This window comes from Erythrolamprus reginae, chromosome 2, assembly GCF_031021105.1.
Source record: "Erythrolamprus reginae isolate rEryReg1 chromosome 2, rEryReg1.hap1, whole genome shotgun sequence".
In the NCBI taxonomy this organism is placed as follows: Eukaryota; Metazoa; Chordata; class Lepidosauria; order Squamata; family Dipsadidae; genus Erythrolamprus; species Erythrolamprus reginae.
The window spans coordinates 215,972,867-215,993,998 of NC_091951.1; the positions used below are offsets into that span (position 1 = coordinate 215,972,867).

At 43.4% G+C, this 21,132-nt stretch overlaps 1 protein-coding gene across 9 annotated transcripts in view; it reads left to right on the forward strand.

Moving 5' to 3' along the window:
- The window catches only part of DNM2 (dynamin 2), a 380,758-nt gene extending 374,485 nt beyond the window's left edge, over positions 1 to 6,273 (forward strand). For 5 of the 9 annotated variants that reach the window (XR_011558204.1, XM_070741818.1, XM_070741814.1 and 2 more), the window contains 4 exons: positions 1,914 to 2,078; positions 4,111 to 4,346; positions 4,769 to 5,023; positions 5,507 to 6,273. Coding sequence is in view for 8 of the 9 variants with exons in the window: in XM_070741818.1 (XP_070597919.1) it covers positions 1,914 to 2,078; positions 4,111 to 4,346; positions 4,769 to 5,023; positions 5,507 to 5,576 (726 nt within the window). In the remaining variant the exon portion in view is untranslated. The remainder of the gene's footprint in view (positions 1 to 1,913; positions 2,079 to 4,110; positions 4,347 to 4,768; positions 5,024 to 5,506) is intronic. The other 4 variants (XM_070741820.1, XM_070741816.1, XM_070741817.1 and 1 more) reach the window with 1 other exon arrangement.
- Positions 6,274 to 21,132: the final 14,859 nt, after the last annotated feature.

Consider the following 21,132-nt stretch of genomic DNA (forward strand, 5'->3'; position numbering starts at 1 on the left):
TTGGCATCTCACCCATCCCCAGACAGGGAAATAGATTGTCTCTGGCTTACCCACCTCAGCCCCCAAGCCCCCGTCTATATCTTCCCTCTTTGTCTCCATATTGTTGAACTCTGGCTTTATCCTCTAGGAGAGAGGGTAGAAAACTCCAAGCCCTTCCACCTCCAGATTCTTGGTTAATTATCTCTGTTCCGTTTTTCAGAAGGGAGAGTTGGAATTGTATGTCAGCGAACCAAATAGCATCTGAGAAATAAGTCAATTTCCACTCCTGTGCTTTCACACACGGTTCGATTTATTAACAAAGCCATTCTGGATTCAGCACGGTCATTTCAACTCTAAGATTCCCTTATATTTCCATCCAGGTTAAAGTTTATATCACAACCCCCACACCCACAAGTGCAATCATGTGGAGTAATCCAGTGCAGGGATTTTTGGTTCCTTCCTTGTTCAGTTAACCTTGGACCCTGCGTAAAGGAATGTGTGGTGGTATAAATCTCTTTCTCACACACACCCGTCCTGTTTCTCTATCACTGCAAACTGTGTCAGGCAAACCTCTAACTTCACATAATGACTTTGGGCCTGACAGCTTTTCTGCCTGGAAAAGCAATTTACTATTAAACAATGAGGTATAAATTTAAAAATAAAAGGTTTAATTGAGTATGAAGAATAAATAATAATGTTTGCCAGTAATATCTGATAAAAGAGTTAGAAAAATGGTTGTAGTAAAGAACTGTGGAAAGAAAGAAGAGAAAATGCATTTTGAGCCTGTGTCAAATGCCCACCATGGCCATATTCGCCCTGGCTACGCCCACCATGGCCATGCCGCTCCCAGCAATACACACACACACCGGCCTTCCAAGATCAAACACCACCCTGATGTGGCTCTCAATGAAATTGAGTTTTGACACTCCTGTGCTAGATTGAAAACTGCCTTAAAAGATGGTGAATGGCTGACAGTTCACAAAGAACAAGCTACCCTTAGGGAACTGGCCTGGGTAATGGTAAAATTATACAGGGCTATTCAAAATGAATGAATTGATTTCATGATGCAATATTTTATTAAGGAAAAGTAATACAAAACTCCAGCCATGTCATGTATTCTACTCACAATCAACTTTCATTTCCTGTCATACAAGTGTTCAATGTGGCCTGCACGACTTAGATCTCCTCTTTCAAATGGTCACTGCCTCATTACATGATGATGCTTGAGAACTGAAGCAATGCATCATGAAATCATTTTTTAAAAATAACCGTATATTTCTCAGCCTCCTTGAGGGTTTTACAGACTTGCCAGGACTCAAAAGCACTAGGAGGGAAAGAATGGTGGAGGTGTGAAAGAATATGGGCCCTAACAGGGATCAGATGTCAATCCAAGCAATCTTCCTGCCTTCAAGGACACTGGCCCTGGGAAAGGAATTTACAGCGGCGCCTGAGACACCTGGTTCCCAAAACATTGAAACAGAAACCTACTGCCACATGCGGCAGGGTTTTGGACATTAGGGATTGCTTTCACCCAGTTTTTCTTCAGAGCTTGCCTTGCTATGCTGCAATGCTGTGGCTAGTCTAACAGAAATATCACATGACAAGATACATCATTTGCAAAAAAGAGTTATCCTTTAGAAAATGAATGTAGAAAATAAATTTATAACAAGAATACATTTTAAGAGGAATAATAAGATGCAAAAGAAGTTCACTGTATGATTTTTAATGTAAGAAGATAAAGAGTAATACTTGTACATTATCAGTTTTTTGCATTAGCATTGTAATCTGCCATCTTAATTTGCTTTTTTGAAAGTTGTGCAGCAGACCTGAGTTCATATGAAAGAGCTGTGGTTCTGATTGCTGGAGGCATTGGAAAAAATGATCTGATGTTAGACATTTTATATTGTAATAGTGTCCATTTTTCCTGTACACAGGTAGAAAATGAAGATGGAGCTCAGGAAAATACCTTTTCCATGGATCCTCAACTGGAACGCCAAGTAGAAACTATCCGCAATCTTGTTGATTCATATGTTGGGATCATCAACAAATCTATCCGAGACCTTATGCCAAAGACAATAATGCACCTAATGATAAATAATGTAACTATGGCTTGATCATTTATTTTGCCAGGGTGGCAGAGGGATGAAACTACAGGTAGTCCTCGAGTTACAACAGTTCAGTTAATGACCATTCAAAATTACAACACCCCCCCCCCTAAAGTATTTATGACCCCGTCCCAAAGTTATGCACATTGCAGCACCACAGTAGTCATTTGCCCTTATTCTTCTTATTATTAATTTGACTTTTATGCTGCCCCTCTCCGAGGACTTATATCCAACTGCAGAGACGTTGCAACTTTCCCCTTGCCTATTCCCCCGCACCTCTGCCCATACTATCCTGCCAGCTCTCCACAGGCACTGGGCCCTACTTTGCTAGCATCCCAGATTCTACTTATTCCTCTCCACCATATTTCCCATGGCTTTACTGTATTTACTTTTTGAAGAACTCCAGAAAGGGCTGACCCACATGGCAGAGAAGCTGAAGTCTCTTATTCAGAGGCTAGTAAAGCTGTAAAAATGTGAGATGTAAAGAAAACAGCTTCACCCCATCTGAATAAAAGACCAGCTTCTCTGCCGTGAGACCCTGCAGGCTTAGTTAGGACCAGTCTGGCCGGCGCTGAGCAGCCTTCTGCTTGCTGCTGACTGGCTAGTTAGAAGGAGCAGTTTCAAGGATTGGGGCATGGTAGCCAATCAACGAGCTTGTTTCCTCATTGGGCTCTATGTTGATTGGCTGCCACACCCCAATCCCTGAAGCTGCTCATTTGAATTAGCCAGTCAGCAGCAAGCAGGAGGCTGCTTGGCTCCGGCTATGTAGTTTTTAAATAATATTTTCTGTTCTCTTCTGAGATCCTGATACAGATAGTTCTCGACATGATATTAACGGAGCCTTCCCATTCATGTCAGAAGTTGGGGATTACGTTAAATGAAACACCTAATTAATGACTTTTCTATCCCTGCTTTCCTCAATGCACTTGTTAAATAAATGCATGGGTTGTTAAATAGAGCAAGAGGTGATTCAGGAATGGGAGAAATCAAGGCAGACCTAGCTCAGGGACAGGCACTCTCATTCTTTGCCACTTCTGCCACTTGGTTTCCCCAAAGCCCTATGGGCCTACTCTGTACCCCACCTAATCATTTGCTTACTTGCTTTTTGACGAGCTCAGGAAGTCAGCATAAAAAAGGCCACTCCCTTGCTGGGCCACCTGGCATAATCAAGAAAAAATCCAATTGCTTTTGTTTCCCACAGCCAGTGTAAACCATTCTTAGCTCCATTAGCGCTAGTCTGAGGAGGGTTTGCTAGCAAGGATAGAAGCCTGGAAGGTCACGCAGGGCCATCTAACTTCTGTCATCACTGGCAAAGGACCTGAGGAGGTCTGGAGAGACAGACGGGTGCGCCCTTTCTGGTCTCTGGTCTCGGCATCAAATGGTTTTTGCAAATTCAGCAAAAGGCTTTACAAATGGAAGGAAGGTTTTGGTGCTTCAGACCTTCCCTCCATTTGCAAAGCCTTTTCCTGCAGGTCTCCTCTAGGCCTCCATTTACAAAGATCAGTGCTACTGATCTTGCGTAATCTTGCAATACTTTAGCCCTTCATTCTCTGCAAATGCACCAAAGGTCAGAAGCACCAAACAGGCAAAGGTACCCTGCTACAAGGCCAAAATATTTGGGGGAGGGGAATGCAACCTTTTGCCATTTAAAGGTTGTATGTTCCTGTTTTAAGCTTTGGTTTGTTTTTTATTTAATGTATTATATGAATTCAGCGTTATGGTATTTGTGTTTTTTAAACACTGTTTATCAGCGTATTATATGAACTCAAACAACCGTATGATCTATGGCAACCTTTCCATAATGCAATAGGTAGTTGAGGCCAGAACAGTGTTCTTCAGAATCACTGAGTGCAGCATCCCATCTAGGAGAAGTGTCTTTTTCCCTCAGTGTTTCCAATGAATGGCTAGCCAGGATTGTGATCTAAACCAGTTTCTTGAAGCTACTCCACTCTTGATCTTTCCAACTCAGCCTATTGTTGGAAAGCATTACATCTTCTATACACCCAATATTACCTATTCCTCACAGACCAAGGATTTCATCCACTCGGAGTTGCTGGCCTACTTATACTCCTCTGCAGACCAAAACAGCTTGATGGAGGAGTCAGCAGACCAGGCACAGCGCAGGGATGACATGTTGCGAATGTACCATGCCCTGAAGGAAGCTTTGAATATAATTGGAGACATCACTACCAGTACAGTTTCCACCCCAGTTCCTCCTCCTGTGGATGATACATGGCTGCAGGGAGGAAGCAGTGGGCATAGGTGAGTTGATACAGTAGTGAGTTGGTTCTTTTATGCTATTTCTTAAGGGAAAGGATGAAAATACGGAACATCACAAAGCCAAAAGCCACAAATGACTGTTCACAATGGGATTGATCCAACTTCTTCATTTGGAACCATGTAGTTGGTTTTTCACTTCTAGAATGATAACACTGAACTACAGTAAATATACATTCTTCCATGTGTGTTTATTAGTCAGCTTCTAATTCTGTAATAATTTTGTTCATCAAAATAAGATTTTTTTTGTACAGTGGATTACCTAAATAATATTGTATTGCTTTTGAAATAAACTTAACATTTTTGTTTGCTTTGTCTGAAAATGATTGGTATTAATTGGAGTTCCGTTATCTTAAATTATAATAACTTTAATATTTTAATGTGTTCTTTTTCTCTCTCTCTTACAGCCCAACTTCTCAGCGCAGGCCTCCTTCTACTGTGTTGCCTCCAGGAAGACCTCCAGCTGTGAGGGGCCCCATGCCTGGTCCTCCCTTGATTCCAGTACCAGCAGCAGGCTCATCCTCTTTTGTGGCACCACCCATTCCTTCACGCCCTACACCACAAAGTGCATTTGTTACTAATAATGAACCTTTCTCAGCTCCGCCTCAAATTCCCTCACGGCCAGCACGTATTCCACCTGGTATACCTCCAGGTGTACCCAGGTAAGAGCTATTTCAGATTTCCCTTAGCTATTTTTTTCATTTAACTGGACTATGGCATAAGTCTGTGCTTATGAAATAGTCACAGTTTTTGTTCCTGTATAAACATACTCATTTTGAATAGATATAAGAGATACTGTATTTAGATACTCTCTAAAAAAATTTGTAAATTGCTTATGCAGAATCTTGGTATAGTGCAGCTTTTATAATTGAAAGATCTATGAGAAGAAATAGGAGTAAAGAGCCTCCTTTCACATCCAAAAAAGTAATTGTCATTTTTTTTCTGCAAAAATTGAAATGGAGAGAAAAAGGAGAATAATCTTAGACTGTTTAGAAGATAAGCAATAGTTCTATAATATTTGCACATGGCATAGGAGTTCAGAAGAAACAGGAAAATGGGCAGGAATGTTGAGGCTCTCAATATGCCTTGGTAATATCTATCTAATTTCCACCTTCTACTTCTTTTTCTGTTCATTTTCTCTGCAGCAGAAGACCTCCTGCAGCACCGAACCGGCCTACCATTATCAGACCAACTGAGCCCTCCTTATTAGATTAACCATGATCACTACCCAGAGGGGAAGGCAATGTTGCTTGTTAATCTTATGGAAAGAACTCATGCTTAATCTTTAGTGTAAAGGCGCTCTTTGTCAGTTATAAGCCAAGGCATTTTTTCCCCTTTTCTCCTCCTCCCTTTCCTTCTCACAATAACACAACCATAGCAACAGGCATCAAGAAATAGATGCTGTTGGTTGATTATCTGTAAATAGCTTTGAGAAGCCAAGCATTCCTGTTCTATTTCTCTCTGTGTCCCTGGGTCTTGTCTAGGAAATAATTTAATGACCAGTCTTCCCTTCTGGGAAGAGAAGGATTAATTTTTTCCTGGTTTTTCATGGTGGCCTTACCAGGCCCATTCCACATGGGGACATGGAGGCTTTTGTTTTGTGGAATTGTTTTGCACTTTGTTTGAAATAGAGAAACAACCTCCCGGGTACTTGAGTGATTGTGATGAGAATGCCTGCCAATGTGTAAAACTAGAGAAATTGTATTTCCACTAACACTTGTTAGAATTTCCTGCCATTAATGTTGATTGGATCTATTTTCTCTGCCACCCTTAAATTCCTTAGTTATAATATATATGAAATCTTCCTCTTAAACTTTTACCTTTCTACCATGGCATTTTGGTACAATATTGATCAATATTTCTATATAACTCTGAAAAATAATGGAACTGCAAATAAAAATGGCTAATCCAATTTATGAAACTGGAGCAAGATTTTATCAAATAGAATCATTGGAAAGAGGAATGCAATGTTTTTGAGTCTCCGGTATAGTGCTGACTTAGGCCATGCTACCCTTTGCACAACCAGTGATTATGCTTCAATGGAAGAGACAAACTTAGTTTGCCAGTTACAATTTGGGACGAACCTGATGTAATATTAGAAAAGAAAAATGGCCAGTTGCAAGAGATGATTTAATCATTTTAATATAAAATTGGCCAGGATAATTACTCAACCTCCAATAGAGAAGTTGTAAGAAGAAGCAGTAATTTAAAAGCTGTGAGCTTTTGCCAGAGATGACTATATATATAAATCTACTATATATAGAAAAACTTTCCTACTTCCTTATGCAGATTTCTTGTCCTTTAGTTCAGCTGAACTATATTTGCTTCTAGATTGAGGCAAACACTGTCCCAAATATAAATCTAATTAATAATAATAATAATAATAATAATAATAATAATAATAATAATAGATAGATAGATAGATTAGAGGGGTTTTTGCCTCACAGAAACTCATATAGGAGTCTATGGTCTCTGAAAAGTTTTTTTAAAATGCTAGCTACTCCATTTTTAGAACTATTATCATCCCAAGAGTTTGTGGGGTAAGGAACAGACTGGTAAAGCAATCTGCCCTCTTTGGACTGTGGTTGTATATATTTCTTCACAAAACAGACTGTATTGGCACTTCTTTGATTCTAGTTTTTTTTTAAAAGAAGATCCAAGTTACCTCCCAGCCCACTTTCACTTACATACCTTTGCCCTTCCTAAGATAAGATATATGGAACTGATACCATTTGCCTTAATGTTTCCTTCCAGTGACCTCTCTCTTTTTATGTGATCTGAAACAGAAATTGCTTGCTTCATGTCCTAAAGCATATGACTTTTCCAGAGTGCTAACTTTGTGCCTTTATTATTGCTTAAATTCTATGTCATTTGCCCAAATAACCAGCACTGCCTTCCTGTAAATGCCCCTCTATTGCCAAAGTCATTACCAAGGGCTTCAAATCTCTTTTGCAATATATTTCTCCAAAAACAAGTACTTGCCATGCAGCATGGGCTTCTCTAATTAGTTGTCTCTTTATTCTTTGTTACTATGTGTGAAGGGGTTATTTTATCTTCTTTCTATCTTTAAAAGAAAAAAACTCCCAGCAGTTTGAAATACTGTAAGTGCCTCCATTATGTATCCAATTAATAAACTAAAATAAAGGGAAATTCTGCTGGTGGAAGTTCTGAACACTGAAGAACCGTTGGGAATTGAATGAATAGAAAAATATAAATTCATGTTTTTGTTAACTAACATGTCCAAATAACAACAGTCTGAGTAATATCTGATTTCTTGTGCCATTTGATATGATTTCTGATCTGGAATCCAATCTAATAAAAAGCAATAATTTACAAATTACAAAATTAATGACATTAATGCAGCTAACATCTTTATCCTATCTTTTGTATGGACATTTACAAGTATTCATCACCTCACAATTAAAAGTGCATTTTAAAAGTGATTTTTGTAGGATCGAGGGGGACAAATGGAGCAGGTCCACCTTGTAATGCAGAACTTGACAAGCCTCTATAGCAGGAAAACCATTTAATAATGTCTAGTTTTGCAGACATAGGAGACCTTTCAACATGTAGTAAGAAATTAATTCAATTGCTCGTACAGAAGGGTACATATAATATCTATGTTATCCAGATTTATAGTTACAGTTTCACATATTTTATGCCTATAATAATCATGAAAAATAGCAGATATTAGACACATAATTTCTAGTATATTTTTGTAACATTCAAATTATGATGTTAAATTCATCTTTTACAAATACATAAAGTGGATAGTAACAGAAAGAAAGGTTTTGTTTTCTAATCCAATCTTATATCCCAAATTAACACACTTTGCCCAATGTGTCATTTTTATTTCTTCATGCATTATTTTTCCACCCTTGCACATTTTCCATTATATTATGTCTACCAATCAGTTGAAATTTCACATCCAATGACACCTTTTAGATTTCATTAAAATTTTAATCAGTTTAATAGATAATAGATCTCCTTAAGGGTAATCTTGGGTAATCCATTAATTAGTTATGATTAATAATTTCTCCTTCCCCAAATACTTTTAATATTGTTTCAGTCTTTCCAAAATAGATGAAATTGAATCTGTCAATTATATCTCTAACCATTTGTGTTATAATTGGAATGTTTACTTAATTTAAACTGATGTAAAAAAAATTTAAATGGTTGTTCCCAGTTTTTTGGACAAGATATTTTAAAGTGTTTATTTTGAATACTTCTTTAAAAAAAACCTAGTTTGTATGTTTTACTTAAAAGGAAGCATTCAGAAATGAAACTTGCATTATTTAAAAACTTAAAATTAAACCCAGTAATACAATATTTTGCAATGCTTTTCTTTAAAATATGCAGATTAAAATTCAGTTTAAACTTTTAAAAAAGTATTTCTATTTGTTGAACTTGTCCCAACAAGTAATTTACAAAGAAAGAGCCTTTGACTGCATTCATAGTGTAAGGTATACTTTTACTAAATCAAGTGGTTATAAAATAGGAAAAAGCCAGTTCTGAGGTTTGCATGTGAAAACTGCCTACGTAGTTCCACTTTCCCAGACTCTTCTCCCCCCACCCGCATTAGCTCCCTGATATCTAACCGGTTTCAAACAAATTGTTTTGGTAACAGTTTTGCTGCTTTGCAGGCTCTGTGATAGTTCACCTTCCATTCCCATGCTTGTGGCCTTAGGGTTGGTCAGCTGACAACTCTGGCAGGCACTCAGAGTAGTTCTCCAATGCACTTGCAAGGAGAGTCCAAGATGGGTTATTCTTCAGTCTGATTGGTAGGGACTGAGTTTTAATTTAAATATTAATTACTAGGCAGGCACCGCTTCCCCCTTAGCCCTCCAGTCTAAAAAACTCAGTCGCAGTAAAGGGACTCCTGAGTTACTTCCCTTGTATAGTTATTGTTTTTTATTGCTTATCTTTGTGTTATACTAATTCCTTTTTTCTCCATTCCTTTTTCTTTTAGGTGCAGCTGGGGGAATCTTGCCTCGGGCGGGCCTGGGTTCAAAACCTCCCGCGGGTTTAACCCAGTTGCCTGTAGCTCCTCCCTGCTTAAACCCACACAGACAGAGAAGACTCTGCAGAGCTGCCATCGTGGGTTCGGGAGTGAGCGCCCGGGTAGCCTACCTCCGCGGTGGCGCCCAGAGGATGAGGAGGTGGTTGACGCCTCAGGGGGTCCGTCCCTCCCCTGGCGAATATACCACGGGGCCGAGAAGAGCGCTTCTCGCCAGCGGCCCGCGAGGGAGGCCGTTGCCCTCCCCCTCAACGAAGGCAGGCGAGAGCCGATCCACGTCCTCAGTTCGCTTGCTCTCAGCAGCGGATCGGCTCTTCAGAGAGAATTGGGGCCATTGCGAGGCCGATCGCAGAGGGCGGGAATCGTCGGCTTCCCGCCTGCCTACAAAGTAACAATCGGTTGCCAGGGAAACGGCCGGCAGCCATTTTGGTGGGGTCACCGCGGCAACGATCGGCAGCCATCTTGGGATGGTCCGCTATGGGAACCAGCCGGTGGCCATGTTGGTGAGTTCGCCGGCTCGGAACTGTGCTCGGACACAGCCTCCTTTGAGACCGGCAAGGAAGTCACGCAGCCGCAGAGGGGGATTCATTCCCTCATTTCACTTTCGTTTCTTGGAGACTGTCCACGATTGTAAGGAGCTCTGTGGACAACGCAACAGTTTTCAGGCATTAAACTGTAATCGTGAGTTGCTATTTTGGGCATGGCAGACCAGGCAGCGCCAGTTGGGGAAGAGGCCACCGCTACCAAGCCTAGCACCCCCAAAGAAAAGGCCTCTAAGGCAAAAGCTGCTCAGGGCTCCTCATTAAGGGATGCAGAGAAGCGCATCAGAGCGCTTGAAAAACAGCTGGAGGCCTCGCAGAGAGCAACGGGGCCGCCTTTGCCTCCCAACCAGCAATTAACTACCAATCCCTCTATTCCCCCCCCCCCCATGTTCTACCCTAGGGTAGCGACCTCAGTCTCAGAGAGGGATTGGTCCCCAGAGAGAGGGGCCCAGACCTGGCCACCACCCAGGGCCGAGCCCTATGGCCTGGGGAGACAAGCTGCAGGGTGGCCTCCCAGCTACCCTCCCTCGCAAGCCTCGCAATACGCGCAGACAGCCACTTTCACCCCTACTGCGGCAGGCCTTCGCAATCCCCAGGATTCTTGGCAGAGCATGCCCCAGGCCCTTCAGGACCTGATCACTAACACATATAACCAGGGCCTGGCCACAGAGCGCAACAGCACCAGCAGGTTCCAGTGGGACTCCCTCCAACGAGGTCTAGAGACCCCTGGACGGCTCCTGCTACGCAGTCCTTGATGGGATCCATGGATGAGGAGGATTCCTACCGAGATGACTTCAGCGCCGCTGAGGATGACCTGTCTGGAGATGACCAGCCACCAGAACAGCCCAGCTTCATGGGCCTGTTTAAATCCTCCCTCTTCAAGGTGCTCCTGAATAAGGCTAAACTGACCATCGATCAGGCTGGCAAGAGCAGCCAGGCGGTGCCCTCTGAGGCATCTCAGCCAACAGGAGGTCTGTTTGTCTTCCCCAAACAGGAGACAGTGAACATCCCATCTTCCCACCTGTTCCTGGAGACCATTCAGCGCCCATGGGAAAACCTGGCGACAGCCCAGGGGCCCTCCAATCTTGACCGCAGATTTTACACCTTCGACCAGCAGATGGAGGAGCTGCTAGAATTCCCATCTGTAGATAAGCCCGTAATGAGCCTGGTGTCTAATGCCCTCGTACTGTCTGAGTCACAGGAAGGTCTGAAGGCTGAGGACAAAAGGGCGGAGAACGTGGTTCGCAGGACCCACCAGATGGCGGCCTGGGCCGTGCGAGCCGCTTTGGCGGCCTCGTTTTTCAATAGGGCCATGATCCTCTGGATTCAAGAAATCCAGGCCAGAGCTGATCCAGAGGACGGAAGACTTCGCCAGGACCTCAACAAATTGTTGACAGCCACGGAGTTTTCAGCGGATGCCACCGTCAATGCCGCAAAGTTCGCATCACGAGCAGTGGCTTCTTCTGTGGCCTCGCGCAGACTCATTTGGCTTCGCAACTGGCAAGCGGATGTCAAATCAAAATGGAGTGTAGCTTCCTCCTCGTTCAAGGGAAAGAAGCTGTTCGGGGAGGTCCTTGATGATGTCCTAATCGAGGACAAGGACAAAAAGAAGGTGATGCCCAGGGCTAGCAGACGGCAGGATAGGCGTTTCACCCCCTATCAGTGGCGACAACCCTTTCGAGCAGAGCCCTCCTCGACCAACTCCCAGACGACGAGGCCATACTTCCAGGGCTCCTTCAACCAGGGATCCTTCAGGTCAGACAGGACCTACCAGACGGACCGAAGTAGATCGTACCAGGGTTGCCGCCCCTTCAGAGGAGCCAACAGGGGCTTCAGGAAAAACATAGAAACATAGAAACATAGAAGTCTGACGGCAGAAAAAGACCCCATGGTCCATCTAGTCTGCCCTTATACTATTTTCTGTATTTTATCTTAGGATGGATATATGTTTATCCCAGGCATGTTTAAATTCAGTTACTGTGGATTTATCTACCACGTCTGCTGGAAGTTTGTTCCAAGGATCTACTACTCTTTCAGTAAAATAATATTTTCTCATGTTGCTTTTGATCTTTCCCCCAACTAACCTCAGATTGTGTCCCCTTGTTCTTGTGTTCACTTTCCTATTAAAAACACTTCCCTCCTGGACCTTATTTAACCCTTTAATATATTTAAATGTTTCGATCATGTCCCCCCTTTTCCTTCTGTCCTCCAGACTATACAGATTGAGTTCATTAAGTCTTTCCTGATACGTTTTATACTTAAGACCTTCCACCATTCTTGTAGCCCGTCTTTGGACCCGTTCAATTTTGTCAATATCTTTTTGTAGGTGAGGTCTCCAGAACTGAACACAGTATTCCAAATGTGGTCTCACCAGCATTCTATATAGCGGGATCATAATCTCCCTCTTCCTGCTTGTTATACCTCTAGCTATGCAGCCAAGCATCCTACTTGCTTTCCCTACTGCCTGACTGCACTGTTCACCCGTTTTGAGACTGTCAGAAATCACTATGCCTAAATCCTTTTCTTTTGAAGTATTTGCTAACACAGAACTGCCAATACAATAGTCAGATTGAGGATTCCTTTTCCCCAAGTGCATTATTTTACATTTGGAAACATTAAACTGCAGTTTCCATTGCTTTGACCATTTATCTAGTAAAGCTAAATCATTTACCATATTGGCGACGCCTCCAGGAATATCAACCCTATTGCACACTTTAGAGTCATCGGCAAATAGGCAAACCTTCCCTACCAGACCTTCCCCTATGTCACTCACAAACATATTAAAAAGAATAGGACCCAGAACAGACCCTTGTGGCACACCGCTTGTAACCTGACTCTGCTCAGAATACTCGCCATTCACAACAACCCTCTGGTGTCTATGCTTCAGCCAGCTGCAAATCCATTGAACTATCCAGGGATTAAGTCCAATCTTCACTAATTTATCTATCAGCTCTTTATGTGGAACCGTATCAAAGGCTTTGCTGAAGTCCAGGTAGGCAATATCCACGGCACCACCTTCATCCAACACCTTTGTGACATAGTCAAAGAAATCAATGAGATTAGTCTGACATGATTTGCCTTCAGTAAAGCCATGCTGATTTGGGTCCAATAATTTATTGTTTTTTAGGTGCTGATTTATCCTCTTTTTCAGTAGAGTCTCCATCATTTTAACGACAACTGATGTCAAGCTAACTGGCCTGTAGTTACCAGCTTCTTCTCTACTGCCCTTCTTGTGGATAGGCACAACACTTGCCATTCTCCAATCCTCAGGAACATCTCCTGTTAACAAGGATTGGTTAAACAAATCAGTCAGGGGGGTAGCAATGACAGATCTGAGTTCTTTAAGAACTCTGGGGTGGATGCCATCTGGACCCATTGCCTTATTTATCTTTAATCGTTCAAGTTCTTCTAAGACATCGGCTTCTAAGATCACTGGAGCTGAATCCGTACAGTTGGAGGCAATGCTATATCCCTCTATACTATTATTTTGTAAGGTGTCTTTTGAGAAAACTGAACAGAAGTAGCTATTGAAATGGTCAGCGATCTCCTTATTCCCATTAATGCATGTATTTTTCCCGGTACTAAGCTTCGTGATGCCGCAGTTTTTCTTCTTCTTATCACTAATATATCTGAAGAAGGTTTTATCCCCCTTCTTTAGAGATTTGGCAATTTCTTCCTCTTTTGAGGCTTTAGCAGCATATATTATCTGTTTCGCCTCCTTCTGTCTCATTTTATACACCTCCCTATCAGCTATACTTCCAGACTCTTTATACCTCCTATAGGCAGCCTTTTTTTCATTGACTATAGTCCTTACATCATTGCTAAACCATAGCGGTTTCTTCTTCCTTTTACCTTTAGTTATTTGTCTTACATACAGTCCAGTGGCTTTTAAGATGGCCTTTTTAAATACAGTCCACTGGGTGCTCGCTCCTGCCATTTTATCCCTCCCCTTTAATTCATTATCTAAATATTCCCCCATTGCATTAAAATTTGTTTTTCTGAAATCCAATACTTTGGTTGCATTATAGGATTGCTCACAATGAGTTTTTACATCAAACCACAAACATAGATGGTCACTGCAACCTAAATTTTCTCCCACCTTGACATCTGAAACCCAATTCCCATTCGTAAAAACTAAATCTAGAATATTTTCCCCTCTAGTTGGTGTCTTAACCAGCTGTGCCAGAGCTGCTCCTGTAAAGGCCTCTACTATATTCTTACTTTTGCATGTAAGGGCACTGGGGATATTCCAGTCAACATCAGGCATGTTGAAATCACCCATAACCACAATATCTCCCTTTACTGCCATTTGGGTAATTTCATCCACCATCTTGTTGTCATATTCCTCAGATTGCCCTGGAGGCCTATAGATCACCCCAATTCTAATGACAGAACCGTCTTTATTTTGCATGCAAATCCAGAGGGTCTCTAGATCTTGACATGTATTTTGAATTAGTGTTGTTTTTAGAGTTTCTTTAACATAAATGGCTACTCCACCTCCCCTTCTCTCTATTCTATCCTTCCTATACAGTGTATATCCTGGTATGGATATTTCCCATTCATTAGAATCCTTAAACCATGTCTCAGTTATGGCAACCAGGTCCAAATTATCTCTAGATATTATGGCCATTAATTCACAGAGCTTGTTGCTCAAGCTTCGAGCATTCGTGCACATTACACGAAGAACATTATTTTCATTATTAGTTTGCCCCTTATCATCAACAACTACATCTATTTTATTTGCAGCTCCCTTTTCATAAGCTTCCAAAAACTGCTTTATCCTCATTGGTCGGGGACAGAAATCACCCACATCAGTTACATCTCTGTCCCCTTTACCTAGTTTAAATGCCTGTCCAAAAAAGTTCTGAATTCCTCACCGAGTACCTGGGTACCTCTGTATGATGGATGCAAACCATCCCTCTTAAACAACTCCCTATTAGACCACCTACTGACATCATGACTTACATAGCCAAAACCTTCAGCTTTACACCACTGCTTTAACCACACATTAAACTCTATGATACACGTTGTTTTATCCTCTTGGCCACAAACCGGTAACACCTCTGAGAAAGTCACTGAATCTGCTATTTTACCCAGCTCCACACTTAGACATTGAAAATCTCTTTTTACTACATTGACATTTCTCTGGGACAAATCATTTGTGCCAAGATGCACCACCACATCAATGTTATTACCTTTACTCACAGCCTTGACAATGTTTGTAATCCTCCTCCTGTCCCTGCTGGCAGTGGCCCCTGGGAGACACCTCAGCACCTTCACCACTTCCTTACTCTGTCCCAAATCAACACCTCTAACAGTCGAATCACCCACAAGAAAATGTGTCCTCTTTATATTTCTACTAACTGCACTTGATGGTTTGGTGACATTTACAACAACTTCCCCTTTGAATATCCCCTCATTCTCTGCCTGAGGGGCCTTGCTAATATCTCCAACATCCTTACTATTTAAATCCGCAAGAACAGTATAGGAATTCGATAAAGAGAGACCAAAATTACTATGTTTTTGCTCAACTGCACGCAATCTTCCTGAACCGACAGTTGTCCACACAGCCCTCCTCCTCGGGTGGCGCTGTGGAAGTGGAGGCTGGACACATGGCTGCATTACAGCACGTGGCTGGGACAATCTTTCCACTTCTGACTGCAAGCTACAAACTAAGGACTGCAATCTAGAGATCTCGCCATCTAACCTAGATGTCCTAATGCAAAGAGGGCAGTACCCCAAGTTCCACAAGGTACTACGGAAGACAACAGCCAAACAAGTGTTACACTGCACCAAGCCAGTCATCTTAACAATGTATTGAAATACAAGTACTTAGCAATAAAATCCACAACCCCTATTGCTACCAAACTTTGCTGATTTTGGTTTATAGTTATATGATTCGCGCGCCGTTAGGCGCGCGGGCCACTACCTTCCTCTCCTTCTGCCCCCCCCTAGGCGGCAGGCTGCTGCTTTTCCCGGGCATCTGGGAAACCACGTCCTCAGACGCATGGGCGACATCTACGGTTTCCCAGGGCCTGAGGATTGAGTTCCTTCGACCTCCTCCCCAACGTTTCCTACCTTGCCGTATCCCGTCAGACCCACAAAAGAGAAGGCTCCTGTACCGAGAGGTGCCTCACCTTTTAGAGATAGGAGCTATAGAAGAGGTACCCCTAGCTCATCAAGGCAAATGATTTTACTCGGCAATTTTTCTCATGCCAAAGTCCTCGGGAGGAGTCTGAATGATCCTCAATCTTCGGCAGTTGAATCTCTACGTGAAATACAGGAGATTCAAAATGCATTCACTAAAATCCATCCTGGCCTCCATAAGGCAGAACGATTTTATGACATCTATAGATTTGAAGGAGGCCTACCTTCACGTACCCATCTTTCCACATCACAGGCAGTTCCTGAGATTCTGTTTAAACGGCACCCATTTCCAGTACAAGGCGATGCCCTTTGGACTTTCTTCCGCTCCCAGGACGTTCACAAAATTACTGGACGTCCTCACGGCCAGTCTCAGACGCCAGTCGGTACGTGTGATGGCGTACCTCGACGATATCGTCATTTTGTCAAGAACCAGGGAGCACGCACACAGAGACTCGCAGCTGACAATTCAGACACTACAGGACCATGGCTTTACAGTCAACTGGGAAAAAAGCCACTTAACACCTACAACTCGCCTTGCCCACCTGGGCACCACTATAGACTCCAGCCTGGGCATGGTTTTTCTGTCCCAGGAAAGACAAAGAACCATCAGGAATCTGATAGGGGAACTGGGGCCTCAACAATTCCCCAGTCTTGCCCAGCTGTCGAAAGTCTTAGGAACTCTAGTCTCATGTATCGATATAGTGCCATGGGCGAGACACCATCTACGCCCACTCCAATGGTTCCTGCTGCCATATCAGAGACAGAAGACCAGCCACTCCCCCTCAGTACCAGGGTACGCAACTCTCTACAATGGTGGAGGTCCCCTGCACTGACCAGGGGCTCCATATTCCTGGACATGGACTTTATTACAATAACAACAGATGCCAGCTTGACAGGGTGGGGAGCACACCTTTCCTCACACATGGTTCAGGGACTCTGGGATCCTCAGGACCTGCAAGAGATCAACATAAATTTCCTAGAACTGAAGGCTGTTTCATTGGCCCTCCACAGCCTTGCTCATCTGGTACGGGGTCATCATGTACGTATCCTGACCGACAACGTCTCCACGCGTTCCCACATCAACCGACAGGGGGGAACACGGTCAAGGAGGCTGATGAAGGAATCGACATCACTTCTCAGATGGGCAGAGGCGAATCTGGCCTCGCTGTCAGCGGAACACATCTCGGGAGTGGAGAATGTGTGGGCGGACTGGCTCAACCGTCAGACACTCGACCCGGGCGAATGGCGGCTGGACCCCGAGATTTTCCAGGAGGCGGTGAGGAGATTTAGGGATCCGGTGATGGACTTGTTTGCAACCAACCTCAACACCCAACTTCCCCGTTTCTTCCCTTGCTATCCATCCCCGGGTGCAGAAGGAGTGGATGCTCTAACCCTTCGATGGCCTCGGGGTCTTCTATATGCGTTCCCACCTCTATCCATTCTTCCCAGAGTGATACGGAAGATCCTGGAAGAGAGAGCAGAGGTTCTGCTGATAGCCCCGTATTGGCCCCGTCGCACCTGGTTCGCGGACCTGGTACAACTATCGATGTCGCCCAGCTGGAGAATCCCGGACCAACTGATCTCTCTCACCCAGGGGTCATTTTCTCACCCGGAGCCACAGCGGTGGCAACTAACCGTGTGGCGCTTGAGTGGGAACACCTAAAACGCCAAGCTTTGCCAGACACGGTCATTGACACTATACAAGCAGCCCGCAGGCCTTCTACCAGGAGAGTCTACCAGGCCACTTGGGCTGCTTTCTGCAACTTTTGTGAACAGCGGGAGATAGATCCTCAGAGGGCGTCACCGCACGTTGTCTTAACTTTTCTACAGGCAGGCCTGGAGAAGGGCCTTGCCCCCAATACATTGCGTCGTCATGTCGCCACTCTGGCCACCATTATTTCGACAGACAGCTACCGTTCCCTTACCAGACATCCCTGGATCCGGGACTTCCTGAAAGGAGCGGCCAATCTTAAACCACCGGTGATACATCGTTTTCCTTCTTGGGACCTCCCCTTGGTGTTGCATGCACTGACAGGTCCTCCCTTTGAACCCATACGTCAGATCTCATTAAGGTTGCTGACTCTTAAAACCGCCTTCTTGGTTGCAATCACTTCAGCCAGGAGGGTCTCTGAGATAGCTGCTTTGTCCACAAGACCGGATCTTTGTCGGTTTGATTCAAACAGAGTAATCCTTAGACTAGACCCGGCGTTTATACCGAAAGTAAACACTTCCTTTCACAGGACTCAGGATATCATACTTCCAGACTTCTGTGCTCATGGGACTCACCCCTCTGAATTGAGGTGGCATAAACTGGACGTGAGACGAGCCCTAAAAATTTACGTTCGGAAGACTCAACCTGTTAGGACGTCAGAAGCCCTGTTTGTGTCCTTTTCCACTAGGACCATGGGCACCAAGGTGTCCTCACAAACTATCAGCCGCTGGTTGAGGGAATGTATTTTGGAGGCATATAGGACAAAAGGATCCCCAATTCCACCGGGGATAACAGGACATTTGACTCGTAGTGCGGCCACTTCATCGGCCTGGAGAACCCAGGCTTCTTTGGAGGACATATGTAGAGCAGCCACGTGGGCAGCGCCGTCAACTTTTATCAAACATTATTGGATTGACTCTTTTGCTTCGGCAGAAGCAGCGTTTGGGAGGAGGGTGCTACAAGGGGTCTGTTCTTTCTCGGAGCCCCTGGTCCAGTCTTGTCCCTCCCTGTGATCGTAACTTGGGCATATCCCATCTTGGACTCTCCTTGCAAGTGCATTGGAGAAAGACCGTTGAACTTACCTAAACGGTCTTCTCGATGCACTGCAAGGAGAGTCCAAACCCTCCCGACTCTGGGACCAGGGCTACTGTGGGGGGTTGAGTTGTCTAGTTACCGTTAGTGTTTGGAAGTTAAATTGTTTAATAAATGGCATTTTGCTTTACTGCTCCTTCGCTTTACTTTGGACTGGAGGGCTAAGGGGGAGGCGGTGCCTGCCTAGTAATTAATATTTAAATTAAAACTCAGTCCCTACCAATCAGACTGAAGAATAACCCATCTTGGACTCTCCTTGCAGTGCATCGAGAAGACCGTTCAGGTAAGTTCAACGGTCTTTTTGGTTTCTGGTCTTCTCCCACCCACTGTTGGCTACCGCCCCATCCCCCACCTCCCAGGGTTTATGGTAGTGTTGGTAAGTTTTTGGCAGTGTTAATTGAGCTGTGATTGGATTATTTATTTGATTTTATTTATTTTTGGGGGGGGTTTATGCCACCCTTCTCCTTAGACTCAAGGCGGCTTACAATATGTTAGCAATAGCACTTTTTAACAGAGCCAGAATATTGCCCCCACAATCCAGGTCCTCACTTTACCTACTTCAGAAGGATGGAAGGCTGAGTCAACGCTGACAATGGGGAATGGGCCAATGTATTTCAGGCCGAAATCTTTGGACTACTTTCTGGATTGTAAGAATTTGGTGGCAAGATAGACTTTCTCTCCAATTTGTAAATCCTTTTGCTGAGAGTCTTTTTTAATCTGCATATTTTTTTTAGGTTTCTCATTCGTCTTCTAGTGCCATGATGGCAAACCTATGGCATGTGTGCTCTGTGGACACACACATTGTCGCCCGGTGCTCTTCCGGGTTCTAACGCATACACACATGCTCATTGGCCAGCTGCTGTATTCTGGAAGAGAGCTGCTTGCCAGAAGAGAGCAGCTTGCCGGCACCCATACACACCAGAACAACTCACTGGTGCTTGTGCTCCAGTTTCAGCACTTGATGCCAAAAAGCTTATCCATCAGTGTTCTGGTGCCTTGCGTATAACGGGCCAGGTTGAAGGGATTTAATCCATTCTGCCAGTTCTGCAGCAATTCTGGTATAACCACTAAGTCTTGGTTGGTTGCCACTCAAGTGGTCTAAAACTGCAATAAACTGTGTTGTCGTATGTAATTTCTGTGAATGGTAAGAGGTCAGACATTTATCATATTGGTAACCGTTCTAAGATACTACTCTCATGCCATTTATACATTCACTGGCTCCATTTGTCTGAGGATGATGTGAGGACAGCCCTGAGTGGTTCCCCAACAGCTTGAGAAATTCTTGCCAAAATTGTGAGATGAATTAGAGACCTGTTAAAATTCCAAGTAACACCCTAACCATGTAAGACTCTGAGGCAAACAGTTCCTCAAAGAGGTATCATATTGGCACATCTGGGAAAACCCGAATCTGAAAGTTCCCGGGTTTTCTCCACCCAAAATAAAGTCAAAGTCTCTTTCCCTGTGCCCACATGTCCATAACATGGTTCAATCAATCCACTGTTCCAACTGGAGATGCCTCCCAGTCACGCCTCTCTAGGTACAGGCTGAATGTCCTTGACTCCCAGGGAAAGAATATTGTTATAGCTAAACATCTCTACCAACTCCAACTCCTCCTCCCATTTCCCCAGAGCACTAAGTGTGGCAGATCCAAAGAAAAAGATGGCCTCCAGGGCTGACAACACCCCTGTCTGAGATTATCCAGTCTCGCAGCCCTTGAAGCCTTCATATGCTGCACAAAATCTTGCTAGAGTATGTGTAAAGCAGATTTTGGGGCAAGCTGCAAATGTACTTGCTAAGAGAAAAGGTTGGTGACAACTTAGATCACTGTTCCCAGAAATTTCTGGTAGCTCAACATTTTCTTCCAGGGTGCTTTGGGGTTGGTAACTGGCTGCAGTAACCCTGGCATCTTTCTTTTTTAAAAAATATTTTTTATTTACAAGACTATATACAAAGACATAACAACATATAAACATCAATATACAATATACAATAACAACGGAAAATACATTTAAAAGGTTGGACGGGTGAACAGCAGATCTATGATAATAAGTTGTACTATGAATATTCTCAATATCCTGATATAGTATAGTTAAATAATTACATTGTACATAAATAAAAGATAAAGTTGAGTATGAAATAGCAGAAAAATTATAAATAGATAGGTTTGGCTTTCGTAAATATCATATTTCATTCTTTTACTAAAAATAGAATAAACACCAGACTGTTATTTTTTATACATACAATCACAACTGTTAGTTAATC